At 43.1% G+C, this 17,631-nt stretch overlaps 1 protein-coding gene across 2 annotated transcripts in view; it reads left to right on the top strand.

Annotated features, from left to right (window-relative positions):
* The window catches only part of CDK15 (cyclin dependent kinase 15), a 220,531-nt gene that overhangs the window by 54,248 nt on the left and 148,652 nt on the right, over positions 1-17,631 (top strand). For both annotated transcript variants that reach the window (XM_063428701.1, XM_063428700.1), the window contains one exon: positions 12,358-12,437. In XM_063428701.1, the coding sequence (XP_063284771.1) occupies positions 12,358-12,437 (80 nt within the window). The remainder of the gene's footprint in view (positions 1-12,357; positions 12,438-17,631) is intronic.

The following is a 17,631-nucleotide window of genomic DNA, read 5'->3' as shown; positions in this document are numbered from 1 at the left end:
ATGGTACATGCTGATGGGGACCGGGATAACCCCCGCCGGTCCTGGGGGGGAGGGAGGTCCGATACTGCGGGTGCTGTGAGGTTCGGTGAGCTGGGAGAGCGGCCGCCTCTCTCCAGCTCTGCGAGATGTAGGCCTCGGCCCTCCGGTTCAGCATCACAGCGGGCATGTAGGCGTTCAAGGTGTCCCCCGGTACCCCTGCTCCTGTGTGACAAGGCAAGGTGAACTGGGGTGCAGGAATTGTCGATTACCCACTGATTTTTGCCTAAAACTGGGATCAGGCTCAGGAGCTCTCAGTAAACCTGTCTGTTCAGCTCCCCGGTCAGGCTCCGCCCCCCTCTGAGTACCTTTTAATGTCTTTTAATACATTTTAATATTTTTTAGCATTGGCAAGAGTCTGTTGAGGCATGTTCTGGTTTATTTTCATTTTAATTTAGTTATTGATATTAAAGATATTAAACATTTGTTGAGAAAGGTGAAGAATCCTTTAAATGACATGAAAAAAAAAAAATCCATTTGTTGAAATGATACCACTTAAGCTGCAGGAGTCTACAAAAGGTCTACTTGCAAAAATGCTAATTACAAACAAGTGATTAAATTATTAACGAAGAGGTTTCCAGCCACTGGATGTCGAACATGTAAATATATTAAATCACAGCCATAACATTTACTCTAGACGAGAGCACAAGCAATTCAATTAGCTATTTATAACCACAACTAGGCTGAAAGTAAATTAACTCAGATTATTGATCTTCTTTTGTAGTAGTTTAATCAATCAGCATTTTCTCGTGTATCTGCAGTCTATAATGCTCTCTCACTAAATGGTGCCTTCTTGAATGTAACGTTCTGCAAATGCAGTAGATTAACAACTAATGCCATTTTTATTTAAAAATGATAGTGATGAATCATTTCCAGTTTTGTCACATGACATCCCTTTTCAGTTTAAGTTTCATATAGCTTCAGACAGGGCAGATTATTTTATGTATTTTTTTTATTTTTTAAAAGTGTACCTAACTTGTAGTTTTTTTTTTTTTTATTGTAAATTTTGGGGGCAGGTTTGGGAATGGGTTCTCTCAAGATCACTACTGCCCTTGCTATTAAACAGCACAAAACAGTTTGAGAAAAATGCAATTCATACATTTCTCAAGCCGTTATGTGTATGGTAAGCCACTGATTTGCTTAGAACGAAGGCTGATGCTCTCAGCCAATCAGCGGCGCCCCTGTTCAAGGCTTCCTGATTCAAGTATCCAAGAAAAGCGGGAGAAGAACAGAGCTAACCGACACTGGATTCAGCACTTTGGGTTTAAACCTTTTGTTAATGGTTTAATACCTAAAAGGTTAGCAAGCACCAGGGACCCTCTGGCACCATAACAACTTCTGGATTGTCCCTTTATACTGTTCAGGGGAAGCTGCAGTCTAGAATGCTGGAAGAGGTTGAAAAGATAATCTTTGATTTGGAAGCTGTGACTTCCAAAGTGAGAAGCCAATGTGAGGGTGGAAACTTTACTTGAAAAAATCCCAAGGTTAAGACTAGAGACTGGAATTGAAACCTTTAATGTCCAGGAAGAAAGCAGTACAAGAAATAGTTCTCAGTTGGAAGACCAGAAACAGCAACTATTAGAGGAACACAAATAAATGGTTATAATAATAATAATAATAATAATAATAACACTATAGTCACCAGAACAACTACAGCCTAATCTAATGGTTCTGGTGTCTGTCGCCTGTCCCTGTAGGCTTTTCAGTGTAAACACTGCCATTTCAAAGAAAAGGCAGTGTTTCTATTGGTGCATTGTTACACCTCTAATTACACCTCTAGTCCAGACCTAGTCCAGTGCTGCACAGTGTGTATCACTGGTGTTCAGCATCTCCACGTTCTGCCTGGATACACTGAATGTTGATTTAATGCATATCTATGTGCCACACATGCACAATAGCCTCCCAATGCTTCCCTATGGGAAAGCATTGGATTGGCGGAGATCACAATTGATGATTTCCAACATGGAGGCGGAGCAAGCCGTGGCGAGACCTGTACGACGAGGGAGAAAAAGCAAGTTTTGACCTTTTCAGCTCAATCGGAGTGGGGCCAGGGATTTAAACTGCCATACAAGGATTATAGTATTCCTGACACTATCATGTTCCTGTAAAGAAAATAGTCAGTCTGCAAGAATCAAAAGTCCAAAAAAATGTTTACTGAAGGATGAGATTTCACACAGTGGGATCTGAATTAATAGACAGATGAAAAAGCTATTCTTTTCTCTACGGCTTTCTGGAACTTCGTATCACATTTGGAGTCATAATCGATTATGTCAATTTAGTGAATAAACTCTGTCGCCATATATCAGATATCATATTTTATACCCTGTTGAATGATGATGATGCAGCCCCTCCTTCTACTTGTCTGGTGGGCAGACTGGTCACACAGTTTATTTAAAGAAAACCATGTTCTCCTGAGAATTAGAAGACTCAACAAGATCTACCAAGGCTGCTGTTTGATGTCTCCTTGGTAATGAGCCAATGCAAGTTATTAGGAGAAGAAGTGGAGTACTTAACAAAGTTGGGACGAAGTTACAGTGTCATCAAGACAGAAATAAATCGCACCAAAATAAAGCTTATGTTTTCAAATTTAAAAGTTGTAACACAACTCTCAGATTCCTATCCGATGCATCCCTAGACATTCAACGTCTATTTTAATATCTGCCGTTTTGTTGAAGGTTCCTGTGGGCACTTGGTATCTGAAGAGGACAGTGATTGAATTATATAACATTCTTCTGACGTCTCCCTTTCCACAGTCCAGTGGAAAGATGTGATTTCTAAAATTTGTCCAACATACATTGCCACTGCGGCCTGTGGCTTATTAAATTCTACTCATGGTTCCTAAAATGTTTGTGTAATTGTCCAGGTCTTGGGACTGCACTTCATTCCAAAACATGGATTTAAAACCAGTCAGTCACTTAAAGTAATCCCATTTTAAAATGATCAAGTGCTTCTGTAATTTGCATCTGTTGCCAGACTCAAGTACTCTTTCCAAAAAGGTTCTCAAGTTTTCAGCTGTGCTATTTTGGCTTTTGTAAGCTATTGTACAGATAATGTAGTAAATATGGCTGTAGATATAAAAAACAAACAAACACAAAACACCCCTAAAGCAACTAATTGTATACCTACCCTTACCTTTTGTGTCACTATACCCCACTCCCTCTAGCATGTAAGCTCATTGAGCAGGGCCCTCAACAGTGCCATCTTAACAACAGTATGGGCCCCCGGGCAAAGCAGTGCACTGGGGCCCTGCCTACACAACCAGTCACAGGAATAAAAATTTAAATTATTGCTAAAATTACGCTTATATTTATTGGTACCTCCAACAAATGCAATACATTCATACATTACAAACACACAGACTCCTGAATACACACACAATTACTGCTGAATATAAACACACAGAATGCAGAATACACAAAGGCTGCTGTATACACACACAGGCTGCTGTATACACACACAGGCTGCTGAATACACACACACGGACGGCTGAATACACACACACGGACTGCTGTATACACACACATACTGCTGAACATACATACACATACTGCTGAATATACACACACAAACTGCTGAAAACACACAGACTGCTGAACACAGACAGCAGTGAGGGGTCCATTGTGTGTGTGTGTGTGGTGTGTCTGAGAGGGGTGCAGTGTGTGTGTGTGTGTGAGGGGTGCAGTGTGTATGTGTGTGGTGCTGTGTGTGTGAGAGGAGTGGTGTGTGTGAGGAGTGCTGTGTGTGAGGGGTGCTGTGTGTGAGGGGTGATGTGTGTGAAAGGGTGCTGTGTGTGAGGGGTGCTGTGTGTTTGAGAGAGGTGCTGTGTGTGTGTGTGTGTGTGTGTGAGAGAGAGAGGTGCTGTGTGTGTGTGAGAGGGGTGCTGTGTGTGAGAGAGCTGTGCTGTGTGTGTAGGGTGCTGTGTGTGTGTGAAGGGTGCTGTGTGTGTGAGAGAGAGGGGTGCTGCGTGTGTGAGAGAGGGGTGCTCTGTGTGTGTGTGGTGTGCTCTGTGTGTATGTGGGGGGAGGTGGGTGTATAGGAAAAGGGGTGCAGTGTGTATGTGTGGGGTGCTGTGTGTGTGAGAGAGGTGTGCTGTGTGTGTGAGAGAGGGGTGCTCTGTGTGTGTGTGAGGTGTGCTCTGTGTGTGTGTGGGGGGAGGGGAAGCTGCGTGCATTGGGAAAAGGGGTGCAGTGTGTATGTGCTGTGTGTGTGAGAGGGGTGCTGTGTGTTTAAGAGAGATGCTGTGTGTGTGTGAGAGAGAGAGAGAGAGAGAGAGAGAGTTGCTGTGTGTGTGAGGGGTGTTGTTTGTGTGAGAGAGGGGTGCTGTGTGTGTGAGAGAGGTGTGCTCTGTGTGTGTGAGGTGTGCTCCGCGTGTGTGGGGGGAGGTGCATAGGGAAAAGGGATTTTTTGTTTGTTATCTTTATTTAAAATTAATATTAAAAGAAGCTTCATGTCCCCCCTTTTTGGTGGTGGGGGGCGGGGGGGGGGGCACTGCCAACCCTGGTGGTCCAGTGGTGAGTAATGATCTAAAACTGCAGTGTGTGTGAGGGATGCAGTGTGTGTGAGGGGTGGAGAGTATGTGTGAGGGGTGCAGGGTATTATTTATTTTATTTATAAAATATTTTACCAGGAAGGATACATTGAGATTTCTCTCGTTTTCAAGTATGTCCTGGGTCCACAAAACATTGCATTGATACAATAGGTTACAGTAAAATACAAGAACAATATTAATACACAATATATACAAAATTTAACATAGAACAGGTAGGAAATATATAATCAACCATGACAGGTGCATTCTGTTTTGAGATATGTAGAGAGGGATCTCTTGGCCTGGGAAAGATTTAAATTGTGCGGGAGGTCGTTCCACAATTGCGGTGCTCTGTAGGAAAAGGAGGATCGGGCTGTTTTTTTTTTGTATTGAGGTAGACTAAATAAAATGCTGGTACTAGATCGGAGGTTATAGGACGTGGGGACAGCCGGGGAGAGCATTCTGCTCAGGTAGGGTGGGAGCTTCCCAGAAAAGCTCTTAAACCAGGGCTTGACAAATTTCCTTGGAATCTTAGAGCCAGCTAAAAAAGTTAGGAGCCAGTTCTAAAAAAAAAACTTTTAAAGCTTTATTTTCAACAACAAAAATAACACATCTTAAATTAACATTAAATAAGACTAGAACCAAACGACATGGGCATTAACAAGATAATGAAAATATTGACATATATATTCAATATATGTGACACACCAGATTATTTTTATAAAATATATCATTTTTTTCACTTGGCTTTTTGTGGACATGAACATGCCATTTAGTTTTAGAATGAAATACCAATGGTCAACAGCCTTTGCAGGATCAAACTCCTTCACAGATGGTCCATTCATGTTGATAATTAACAAATCACCTAAACTTTCTTGCTGCATTGATGATCTGAACTTATTTTTTACAAAGTTAATTAAACTGAACCCTCTTTCACAACATGCGGTTGAGACAGGCAACACAGACACTATAGACAACAAGTTTCCCAAAACTGGAGATCTGTCTGTGTTGGAGAGTGCCAAGTCCAGAAGATCACTCAGTTTCTTCCCTTTGCCAAGGACTTTAAATTCATACCACTCATTGTGAATTGCATGCATACATTTGTCTAGCATTTCAGGCAGTGAGAGTTGTTTCTGGACATGACGAGCCAATGCTGTAATGTCATCAACCCCATAGTCTTGTAGTGCTGTTCCCGATGGCCAGGCAAAGGTATCAAACACTGCTGTAGAACGTTCAATATTCCTCTGAGTCAGATATCACTCTTCCAGATATATAACACCATGCTGAATCAATTTGTCTTTTTCACATTGGATCGATGAAGTTGCAGTATGGCTGAGTCAATGCAACTGTATGTTTTGATACAGTCCTTTAAGTGATGTTCCACTGATAAATCTCTCCTCGTGTTGTTTTGAAACATCTTTGAGTGAGTTTAACTGTACAACGAGTGGATTAACAGACACGTTTAACCAAACAAATGGACGCACAGGAACAGAGGGGTTGAGGGCCATTCTCAATGAACTTACATGTTAGAGGGAGTGGGGTATAGTGACACAAAAGGTATAAGTAGGGGTAATAAAATAGGTTGCTAGAAAAGTATTCACTGGGAACTTAGTAGGTTATTTTTGACAGTTGCTGGAGAGTAGTCATGGGGGTGGGGGGGGGGGAAGAAAATCCGCTAACAGTTTAGATTATATGCTTTCCTGAAGAAGTGTGTTTTCAAAGATTTTTTTGAAGGGTGAAAGTCTAACGGAGAAGGGAAGGGAGTTCCACAGAAAAGGTGCAGCCCTGGAGAAGTCTTTAGGTCAAGCATCAGATGTGGGTGTACGGACAGAGGATAGATTTAAAATGGAAAAAAAAGGAAGAACAATATCCCAGACATCCACTCCAATGGAGATGGGTGTATGGGAATTAGTACAACCTAAAGTAGATAGTAGCAAAGAACAAAAAAATATACCTTTAATGGAATCTAAAATTGTAGAGCTACTATCTAATAGAGGATCCTAAATAGGAAGCAAATGTCTGCATAACGGGTAATCACCAAAGTAATTTACTTTGCACCTGAAGTAATTTACTTTTGCAGAGGAAAGAGCCAGAGTGCAGCATAAATTTATAGTGGATGAAGTCCGGTGCAGAGTGAGACTTTCTCCAACAGCATGCAACTCAATTGTGCTTAAGAAAAGCTCTTCTCTTTGAAATAAAAGGGAAAGGTTCTTAATAATTTCAAGGTAGTCAAGCAGAAAATGGAGCGTGTGAACAAATGTAAAATCGTTAGTTTCTTTAACAAACCATGTGCAACTGCAGTAGCACTGTCTTTTTCTACAGCAACACTTTCAAGGTGGACTGTCACACATTTCCAGTCTTTGACAAGTGTAGAGAGAGCACTGACTTTGCTTGACACCAGTGGCATACACACATTCCATGGGGCTCGGTGCGTAACTGATCCGTGGGCCCCTTCCTCGCCTCCCTTCCCTCCCCTCTCTCCCCCGGTCTGTGGGCCACCTCCCCCCCCCCCCCCAACACATACATACAGACACACACACAAACACAGACAGACAGGCACACATACACACACATACATACACACATAGACACACAGAAATATACATGCAGACACATACATAGACACAGACAAACACACATACATACAGAGACACAGACATACACACACACATACAGAGACAGAAACACACACACATACATAAAGAGACACACACACACATACAGAGACACACACATACAGAGACACAGTCACACACACATACAGAGACACAGACACACACATACAGAGACACAGACACACACACATACATACAGAGACACACACACACATACATAGAGACACAGACACACACACACATACAGAGACACACACACAAACATATAGAGACACACACACATACAGAGACACACACACAAAAATACAGAGACACGCACACAAAATGTTTCCTGTTTCCTACCTTTTGTGACTTTCCCTGGGGTCCAGTAGGGGCCAAGCCTGATGGGAGTCAGAGTTCCCACTCTGACTTCCTCCTTCCTCCCGCGTGGGCTCTGTCTGATTGCTGGGAGGAGTGACGTGCAGTCACTTCCTCCCAGCAGTGATGTCATCACAGGGAGACCGGTCACGCTGTTAAAGCGCCCAGCGCTGACCGGGCCCCTGATAATCCATATCCAACGGGTCCTGACAGCATGGGCCACCCGATGGACCCCTTGAAAGATGGACCCCTTTGCCGCGCAGGCCGGGGCCACAAAACGTGGAAGCTGGTACCTGGTCGCGGGGGTCCGCAGGTTGGCCGGGCCCACTGGAGTGACAGGCCCGGTCGTAGCCGCGACCCCTGCGACCGCGGTATGTACGCCAGTGCTTTACACCCATCTTATGTTATGCAAGTACTGATATTTCAGGATTTTTGTCTGAAAACTACAAAACTTCTTGCGCTCTTGTCATTTGCATACTCCTCTCTCACAGCAATCCCTAGTTTCCCAGTTAGCTCTTGCAAACCTTCAAAATCTGTATATGGCCTGTTGTTTTTTGCAATATAACAAGCCACATTAAATAGAACGTTCATGTGGTTGAACATCCCTTGATCCATTTTCTTAACGCATGCAGCCAATGGCGTAGCTTCTGGAGCCAACAGAGCATGTTTTGCCTTTACACATTTTTCATTTTGGAGAGACTTTCCATGTTTTTTGAAGGTCTCCTGTTTAAATGGCCCTGGAAACCCTATCACACACTTAGATGCTTGGTCAGCAATCCCAGGGAAGGAAGCACCGATCTCACATATGGCTATACCCATGTTATGGTCAAATTGTAGCCATATGAGTTCCTTGCACCAATCTTGCTTAAACTTCCTTTTTCCAGCCTTTTGAGATTGACTTGTTGAAGGGGATTCCTCTGCTGGTTGTTCTTCTCTTGTGCAGGTTGGTTCTGCAGTAAAAAGTTCCACTTCACTTTCCAAACAAGAGGTCTTTTCAAAGAAATTTGTCATCTGCAGTTGCTTTGCATCATCTAATTTTGCAGCTATTGCTGCACGCTTCATTTTTTCTGAAGTCCCAAAGAAAGATGTATGCATTTTAGTACGTTATTACTTCTGCAATGGCACGGTCTCTAAAAAATTTTTACTATTTTACCTTTTTTTTTTTTTTAAAAGCACAGCACCCCTTTATAGAGGCACAGAGGTTTACACACAGGTTTGCCTCTCAGCTTTTGCCCATTAACTAGCACGCCGAAGTAGATTTACAAAATGTAAAATCAGTGAATCAACCTGCATGTGTCACATATATCGTACTTCTGGACAACAGCAGTATGTTACTGTGCATTCTGGGAGAAATAAAGTGATCCATGATCTTTGAGGAAAAAGTTTGAGAATGGCTATTTTGGGGGAAATTATTATGAAGATGGATAAAAGGAATTAATACGGGGATAGCATAGTAAGAAAACCATTATCACTTCATTTCAAGTTAACAACAAAAAATTAAAAAAAACAAATAAATAATATTGTCTTTTACTTGGCTTAACTCTGGTCAAAAAAGTGTGCGTTTTTTGATAAACAATAGTGGGGAAATAGTGACATCAGGCACTATACAGTGTCAGGTGGCAGATTCCATGAGGAGAAGAGCACAATAACATCACAGATACATTATAAATACAATAAATACATACTTTGCTATCATAGCAATATTACCTCATATATCAGTTTTAATTCACTTTAAGAACACAAATATATTATTTTTTATTAATTATTGCTATTTTTTGTTATTCATTATTACTATATTATATTTTATTAATTATTACTATATATTTTTTATTAATGACTACATAACTGCCATTATTATAACTATCACTGCCATTATTATCACTGCCATTATAATTGTTACTGCCATTATTATCACTGCCATTATAATTGTTACTGCCATTATTATCACTGCCATTATAATTGTTACTGCCATTATTATCACTGCCATTATAATTGTTACTGCCATTATTATCACTGCCATTATAATTGTTACTGCCATTATTATCACTGCCATTATAATTGTTACTGCCATTATTATCACTGCCATTATAATTGTTACTGCCATTATTATTACTGCCATTATAATTGTTACTGCCATTATTATCACTGCCATTATAATTGTTACTGCCATTATTACTACTGCCATTTATACTAACATTATTATTACTGCCATTATATTTGTTACGGCCATTATTACTACTGCCAATATTGCTGCCATTATTACTGTCATTATTATTACTGCCATTAATATTACTGCCATTATTACTACTGCCATTATTGCTGCCAATATTATTACTGCCATTATAATTGTTACTGCCATTATTACTACTGCCATTATAATTGTTACTGCCATAATATTACTGCCATTATTATTACTGCCATTATAATTGTTACTGCCAATACAAATGTATTGTGGAAATGGGGCATAAAAAAAACCCAAAAGTCTAATGTAAATAGACTTACCTAGATATCGCTGTTTTACACTCCTTCAGAAGTCGATATTCTACCACTCCTTAACGCAAGTTACTAGACGATCGCGCACTCTCAATGACGCAATTGCGCATGCTCGACGCACTTTAAGTCACGCTGGAGAACAGGTTGGCAAAAAGCGCCAGGACCAAATTCCTGGTCGTCATGGCGACCTGGCGCCTGGGATTTGTCGATCCCTGTCTTAAACACAAGGCTGGAAAGATGAAGGGTGCGTTTGGATTCCAGCGAGAGCCAGTTTAGTTCTTTTAGCATGTCACAATGGTGGGTCATGTAATTACATTGTAGCACAAAGCGGCAGAACGAGTTATAAAATGTATTACGTTTATTAAGGTGGGTTTGCGTTGGAGGTGCATATGTAGGGCTTAGTCAGAATTTGTTTCTGTACAGGGCACCTAGTTTTGGATAAAGTTTAGATGCAAGTTTTCTATGTGGAGGCCAAAAGATAGATTGTGGTCTAACAACATACCTAAGTATTTGATAGAGTAGACTGCGGTCAGTGTGCTATTTGATTTTGTTTTGATGGATAAATGGGAATGTTGTAATTTATGTCATTTAGATACTGTTCCAAGGTTCACTGTGACAGTTTTGTCAGTGTTCAGGAAGTTTGTTTTTTGTGATCCACTTTTCTACCTCTGTGAACTGGTCTTGGAGCACAGTGTGAGGGGTGCAGTGCGTGTATCTGTGAGGGTTGTGTTTGTGTGTGAGGGGTTGCACAGTATGTGTGTAAGGGGGTGCACGGTATGTGTGTGAGGGGTTGCATGGTATGTGTTTGAGGGGTGCTGTGTGTGTGTGTGAGGGGTGCAAGCTATGTGTGAGGGGGTGCAGGGTGTGTGAAGGGGTGCACGGTATGTGTGTGACGGGGTGCACGGTATGTGCGTGAGGAGTGCTGTGTGTGAGGGGCTGCAGGATATGTGTGAGGGGGTGCAGGGCATGTGTGTGAGGGGGTGCAGGGCATGTGTGTGAGGGGAGCAGGGTGGTAGAGGAGGTAATCAGGGAGAAAATATATATTATTTACTTAAAAGGGGGGGAAGCTTTAGCCCCCCTTCTTACCTCTGGCCTGGAAGGAGGGGACTTATCACTGCAATCCCTGGTGGTCCAGTGGTGGCGTTTGCACTTCAGCCTGCAGCTCCTCCAGCTGCAGGCTGAACTCACTATTTTCTTCCCGCGAGCACAGCGCTGTGCTGGAGCGTTGCCATGGTAATGCATGGCAATGCTCTGACCTGCCTGTTCGCGGGGGGGGATCACAGCCTCTTGGGTCCTACTCCTGCCCTGCAGTCACCCGGGTCCTGCCTCCCTACCTCTCCTTTAACAAACTGCCAGGAGACCCGTAAGGGAGAACTTTGATCTCCCCACCGGCACGAGAAAGGCAGATAGCAGGGCCGGCTCACCCCGGGTGAAAGCATGGAGAAAGCTTTTGCGGACCGGCAATAAATTATTGTGGACCGCCACCGGTCCGTGGACCACTCGTTGGAGACCACTGTGTTAAACCATTGTAGCCAACTTGGTAAAATTCTCCATCTATGTTTCTAGTTTGGCTATTCTGGCCAAAAATTTTACTTTAAATCCCCTTTAAACTCCTGACAATTCAAACTTTATTGAATAGCCCTACCATTGTTGCCTGGGTTTGTTCTTTGTTTTGATGACTTTTATTTAAGAGCAATGTATGAGAAAATTCAGTTGTCCTTGTCTTTGTGGTCAGTCTTCTTTCTCTTGTGATTTTGCCGGACATCCAAAAGCACAAATTTCTTTAGTTTGTGCTTTTATAACCACATGAAGCCATATTGGACTCTTTTGGTTTTGAGGTGTTTGTTCTTTTTTAATGCCAGTTTATATAATGCACTCCCACTTAAGCATATCTATCTTGTAAAAAAAAATTCAGATCTTGATTAAGAAGGGAATTTAGAATCTATGACCCTTTTTTATTTCCTTAGATTAGATTTCCACCACAAGCAAATTGTAACTCTATCCTGAGAAAAATTACTTAGTAAACTGAATATATGCCTATTTCCCAGATTGTTGAAGATTTTATAGCTGGCAATTAAGGATATCTAAATAAATGTCTGCTCTTTTTGTAGTTCTGATCAAGAAGGTATTTTTGAGCTTCAAGGTAATTGGATGTGATTTTGCATAATCCTTTCACACCTCTAAACTGAAAAAAGTTAACGACCTAACACACTGCATAATCCTGTAAATGTATATTATCTATATTTTAATCTGAGAATTTAAGATGTGTTTTGGCAGACACCTGTTTCCTTTGTCCTATTAATCATCGTTTTCATTTTTTAAAATCAGGATTAATGGACAGCTAGTGGCTCTGAAGGTAATAAGCATGAAAGAAGAAGAGGGTGTGCCATTCACTGCAATCCGGGAAGGTGAGTAACCCAACACACGTTTATCTGTAACCTGAACGACAGAGAATGGCCCCACCAAAATGTCTCTGCATTGGAATGTATGATGTATCAAGAAGCAGATGATAAGAGTCTATTTGTAGAACTGATTCATGAAGGATGTAAAGCTATATATTGGACTGTGTTAAAGCAAAACAATCTAATTTAAATGGGTTTTCGGATGGTTGTCCCCAAAATATCATTAAAGGGACACTGTAGTCACTAGAACAACTACAGCTTACTGTAGTTGTTCTGGTGAGTATAATAGCTCCCTTCAGGCATTTTCATGTAAACATTGCCTTTTCAGAGAAAATGCAGTGTTTACATTGCCCCTAGGGACCCCTCCAAGTGGCCACTCCTTAGATGGCCACTGGAGGTGCTTCCTGGCTCAGGGCTGCACAGTAAGCAGCCCTGCCATTCAGCGTCCCCACCATCTGCATGGAGACGCTGAATTTTCCTCATAGAGATGCATTGATTCAATGCGTCTCTATGAGGAGATGCTGATTGACCAAAACTGTGTTTGGCCCGCCCCCTTGCCGATCCAATGCTCTCCCTATAGGTCCAGCAAAAATAAGGTATTGACCCATTCGGGGGGGGGGGGGGGGGGGGGGGGGGGACTTAAAACCATGCCAATAGTATTAGTGCCTCTGCAGTTGGGACTACAATAAGTTAGCAAAAAAGTATCTTTGTTTTGCTCAACTTTATTGAGAGTAGGCTTGATGAAGTTAGTTGAACGGAACATGTAGACTTTTTTGCTGATTGTTTGCTACCTTCCTGTACAAACTTGATAGAATAAGTTCTACATTTTTTTTTTTTTTTTATATATTCTTTATTTTTCGTGCTGAGCAGATTCAAAAAAGACATGTGTGGCTTGCGCAGAAGCCTGTTTTGTATTTAAGCGGTAGGTATGATTGCACGCATCATAGCGTTGTTGGTGCCTTTTTTGGTTTCGTAGCCTGTGGCCTGCGCAGAGGCCTATTAAGGTGTCGTTTGCTACAGTGTCTGTCAGCGTTTTCCTTTTGACTCTTTTTACATATGTTGTAACAGTTCAATACATATTAAACCATATGAAAATTAACTTAAATAAAACGAAATAGTTCCATTACACGAGTGAGATTTCGCCGTCCCTGATCTGTCATTTCTATTTGTTTTAGATGTCGTATTGTTCCCATGTGGCCCAGACTTTCCGGAATGTGTTGGTGGTATTTCTCACCTGAGCTGTCATCTTATCCATTAGGTAGTTGTCCCTAATTTTTGCTTTGACCAGGGTGAGTGGGGGTGTGTCTGGGTTTATCCAATGTTGCGCTATCGCTCTTCGAGCGGCTAGGTAGAGCATATTTAGAAGTTTTTGATCATGTTTGTGGAGCCCCTCTGTGGGTCTCGAGAGGAGGCAGGCCCATGGGTCTAGCGTCAGTCGTCGTTCTAAAATTTGTGAGCATAAGTCTACTATCTTTCCCCAGTATTCCTGTATCTTTGGGCATTGCCACCACATATGGATGTATGTGCCCCTCTCTCCGCACAGTCGCCAGCATGTGTCTGTAGGGCTCAGTTTCATATGATATTGTTTCACTGGGGTGGTATGCCACCGTAACATTATTTTGTAAGCTTGTTCTTGTAGTGTTGTGCAGATGGACACCTTTGCGTTTGCCTCCCATATGTCCTGCCAGTCTGTTCCCTCCAATGTTTCCCCCAAGTCCTCCTCCCATCTATCCGTGTAGGTTTGTGCACCCCATATTCCTGATGTCGTGCATATGTGGCTATATAGCCGCGAGATTAGTTTCTCTGGCATTTTTTCTTTTAGACATATTTGTTCGAAAAAGGTTAGGGGTTTCGCCGCGGCTGTTTTAACCTCTTGCGTTTGTGCGAAATCTCGCAGCTGTATGTACCTAAAGAAGTCGCGGGTTTGTAGCGGGGCAAGGGATTGTAAGTGCTCATATGAGACTATGCGGTCGTCCGCGTAAAGGTGAGTATATCTCTGTAAGCCCGTTGCTTCTATTCCTTTGAAGTCTTGTGCCCTTATCCCTGGGGGGAATGCCCTATTGCGCAGCACGGGTGTCATTGGTGAGGGGATATCCGCTATTTTGTATTTTTGTGCGAATCGGTCCCATATGCTAATGGAGTTTAGAATGGCCGGACACCTGGTCCTTAGGAGCGCTCTGTGTTCCCTTGGCGTCCAAATGTGAAACTGTGGTAGGTCCGCACCTGTCATCAGTGCTTCAATGTCCACCCATCTACGTTGGTCTATGGGGCAGTGCCAATATGCTATTTGGGCTATCTGTGCCGCTACATAGTAGTGGTGGAGGTGTGGCAGGCCCAGTCCCCCCCTCCATTTTGGGTTGTACATTGTGGCTCTGGCTATCCTAGGTCTTTTCTGCTGCCATATGAACCCGTCTGCTGCCCTCTGTATGTCCTTTAAGTCATTTTTGGTTACGTTAATTGGGAGCGCTTGAAACAGGAACATTAGTCTGGGTAAGATATTCATTTTTATTGAATGTAGGCGGCCTAGCCAGGATATGGGTTTTTCCGTCCAATTTTCCAGGTCGGATTTTATTTTTGAGAATAGGGGCGTATAGTTTAGTTTAAATAATGTGTTGGTGTCTGCCGTTAACTTCACTCCTAGGTACGTGAGAGCTTCCGTGTTAATTTTGATTTTGTGTATGTGTCTAATCAGTTGTATGTCTTGGTCGGCTATGTGAAAAGGCAGTGCTACGGATTTGGTGAGGTTGATCTTGTAGCCGGACACGTCCCCGTATGTTTGTAGTAGTCCCGCCAGGTGAGTCAGTGAGTGGCTTGGGTTCGTAAGTGTGAGGAGTACGTCGTCTGCGTACGCTGCTATCTTAAATTGTTCGTTCCCAAGTTGTACCCCTGTAATATTTGGGTCGTTTCGGACTGCGTGTAGGAATGGCTCTAGGACAAGAGCGAATAACATTGGGGATAATGGACATCCCTGCCTTGTTCCGTTTCCTACGTCAAAGGGTATCCTAGGTGCTCCCGCCACTATGGTTTGTGCCCGTGTGTTTGTGTATAGTGCTCGTATTGCTGTGATGAAGGGGTCAGGGAAGCCTAGTGTGTGGAGCAGTTGCAGCATGAAGGGCCATTGCACTCTATCAAAGGCCTTCTCTGCGTCTAGCGAGAGGGCCAGTGATGGTGCTCGTGTGTCTGCCATGTGCCACAGCAGGTCTACCCCCCGGCGGGTGTTTTCGTACAGCTGGCGTCCCGGTATGAAGCCTACCTGATCCGGGTGAATTAACTTGGGTAGTAATGGAGCCATTCTGTGTGCCAGGATTTTAGCAAAAATTTTTAGGTCCGAATTTATTAGGGAGATAGGCCTGTAATTTGTGGCTAAGGTCGCGTCCTTATCGGGTTTGGGTAGTAAAACTATGTTTGCTATGGCCATGTCCCGGTCCGGGGTGCCTCCCTGTAGGAAGTGGTTAAACAGTTTGGTGAGGTGTGGCAGTAACTCTGTGCTGCATTTTTTGTAATACGACATATCGTACCCATCTGGTCCTGGTGCCTTATTACTTTGAAGATTGGAGATTGCTGCCGCCACCTCTTCCTGTGTGATTGGTTCACTTAACTCGGTGGCGTCCCCTGTCGTTACTTTGGGTAAGCGTGTGTGTGCTAGGAATTCGGTGATGCGGCTTATGTATTGGGCTTGTTCTTCCCCCTCTCTAGGCGTGTGGTTGTATAATGCCTTAAAGTATTCTGTAAACGTTTCGTTGATAGCTTTCGGTGTGTTGTCTATTTGGTTTGCTGAGTTGCGTATTTTGGTGATGTGTTTACGTTCCTGTCTGGGTCTAAGTGTGCGTGCTAGCATGGTGTCCATTTTATTCGCCTTTTCGTAGAATAGCCTTTTAGACCAGAGTACGGAGCGGGTTATTTCTGCTAGGGTTTGTTCCCTAATGAGATGTCTAATGTTTTGTAATTGGTTATATAAGGTGGCGGTGGGGTTTTGTTTGTGTTGTTTGGCGGTTTTCCTCAGTGTTGCCTGTAGCTCCAGTATGCGTTTTGTTTTTGCACGTTTTTTATGTGTAGCTGCTTGTATGAGGTGTCCCCTTAACACTGATTTGTGGGCTGCCCATAGTGTGGTCGGGTTTATGTCTTCTGTGTCATTAGCGTTAAAGTAGTCGGTGATTGTTTTTCTTGTTGCGTTGAGAATGTCTTCGTCGGCTAGTAAGCTAGTGTTGAGTTTCCACGTCCAGGTAGTGTGGTGTTGCAAGTTTCCTAGTGTGACTGTTATGTCTGCGTGGTCCGACCATGTGATGGTGTTTATTTCTGATTGGATGAGTTTGGCCATTCCCGCTCCGTTGAGGAGTATATTGTCTATCCTAGAGTAAGTGTTGTGTGGGGCTGAGTGGAATGTGTAGTCTGATGTATCTGGGTGTTGTAGCCTCCATGCGTCTAGTAAGCCAGTGTGTTGGATGAAGGAGTGGAAGATTTTATCCTGTCCCCCTCTGCCCTGGGATCTCTGTGTTCCTGGTTTGGTGGTGCGATCAAGGGCTGGGCAGGGAACCGCATTCATGTCGCCTCCTACCGCTAGGATACCCCCCTGTAAGGTGAGTAGTAGTGATTCTATGGTGTTCCAGAAGTCTTGGTCGGGTTCGTTGGGTGCGTATAAATTTACCAGGTGTAGTTTGGTGTTATGGTACGTGCCCGAAAGCACTATGAATCTGCCCGCCGGGTCCGTTTGCTTATGTAGTAGGGTAAAAGGGCAGTGTTTGTGGAGGAGTATGGCAACGCCCGCTTGCTTGCGCAGCGCTCTCGCCTCATGGGTGACTGTGTATGTGTGGTCACCTAATTTGACCGGAGCGGCCCTAGGAATATGGGTCTCCTGAATTAGGGCTATGTCGACCTTTTTAGTTTTTAGGTCGCGTAGGAGGGTCCTGCGCTTGATGGGCGTATTGAGTCCCCTAGCATTAATCGATAGTATTTTTAGTGCCATGGGGTGACTAGTCTGGCGGGTGGCGTGTCTGTGCGGAGAGTTGGGCCCATACCTGTCAGGGGTCCGTAGGGTTCTCTCTCCGGAGTCTTTGTTGTCGTCCTCTCTTTTGTGGTCTGGGTAGCGGTCTCACTCGTGTTGGAAGAAGAAAATAAAAACATAATGAGTAACAATTCAAACATTTCATAACCGGTATAAACATTATAATATTGTTTTTTTAATCTAGTCTTACTTTTTGCC

This window comes from Pelobates fuscus, chromosome 8 (assembly GCF_036172605.1).
Source record: "Pelobates fuscus isolate aPelFus1 chromosome 8, aPelFus1.pri, whole genome shotgun sequence".
NCBI lineage: Eukaryota > Metazoa > Chordata > Amphibia > Anura > Pelobatidae > Pelobates > Pelobates fuscus.
This window is presented reverse-complemented; position numbering and strand designations above follow the sequence as displayed.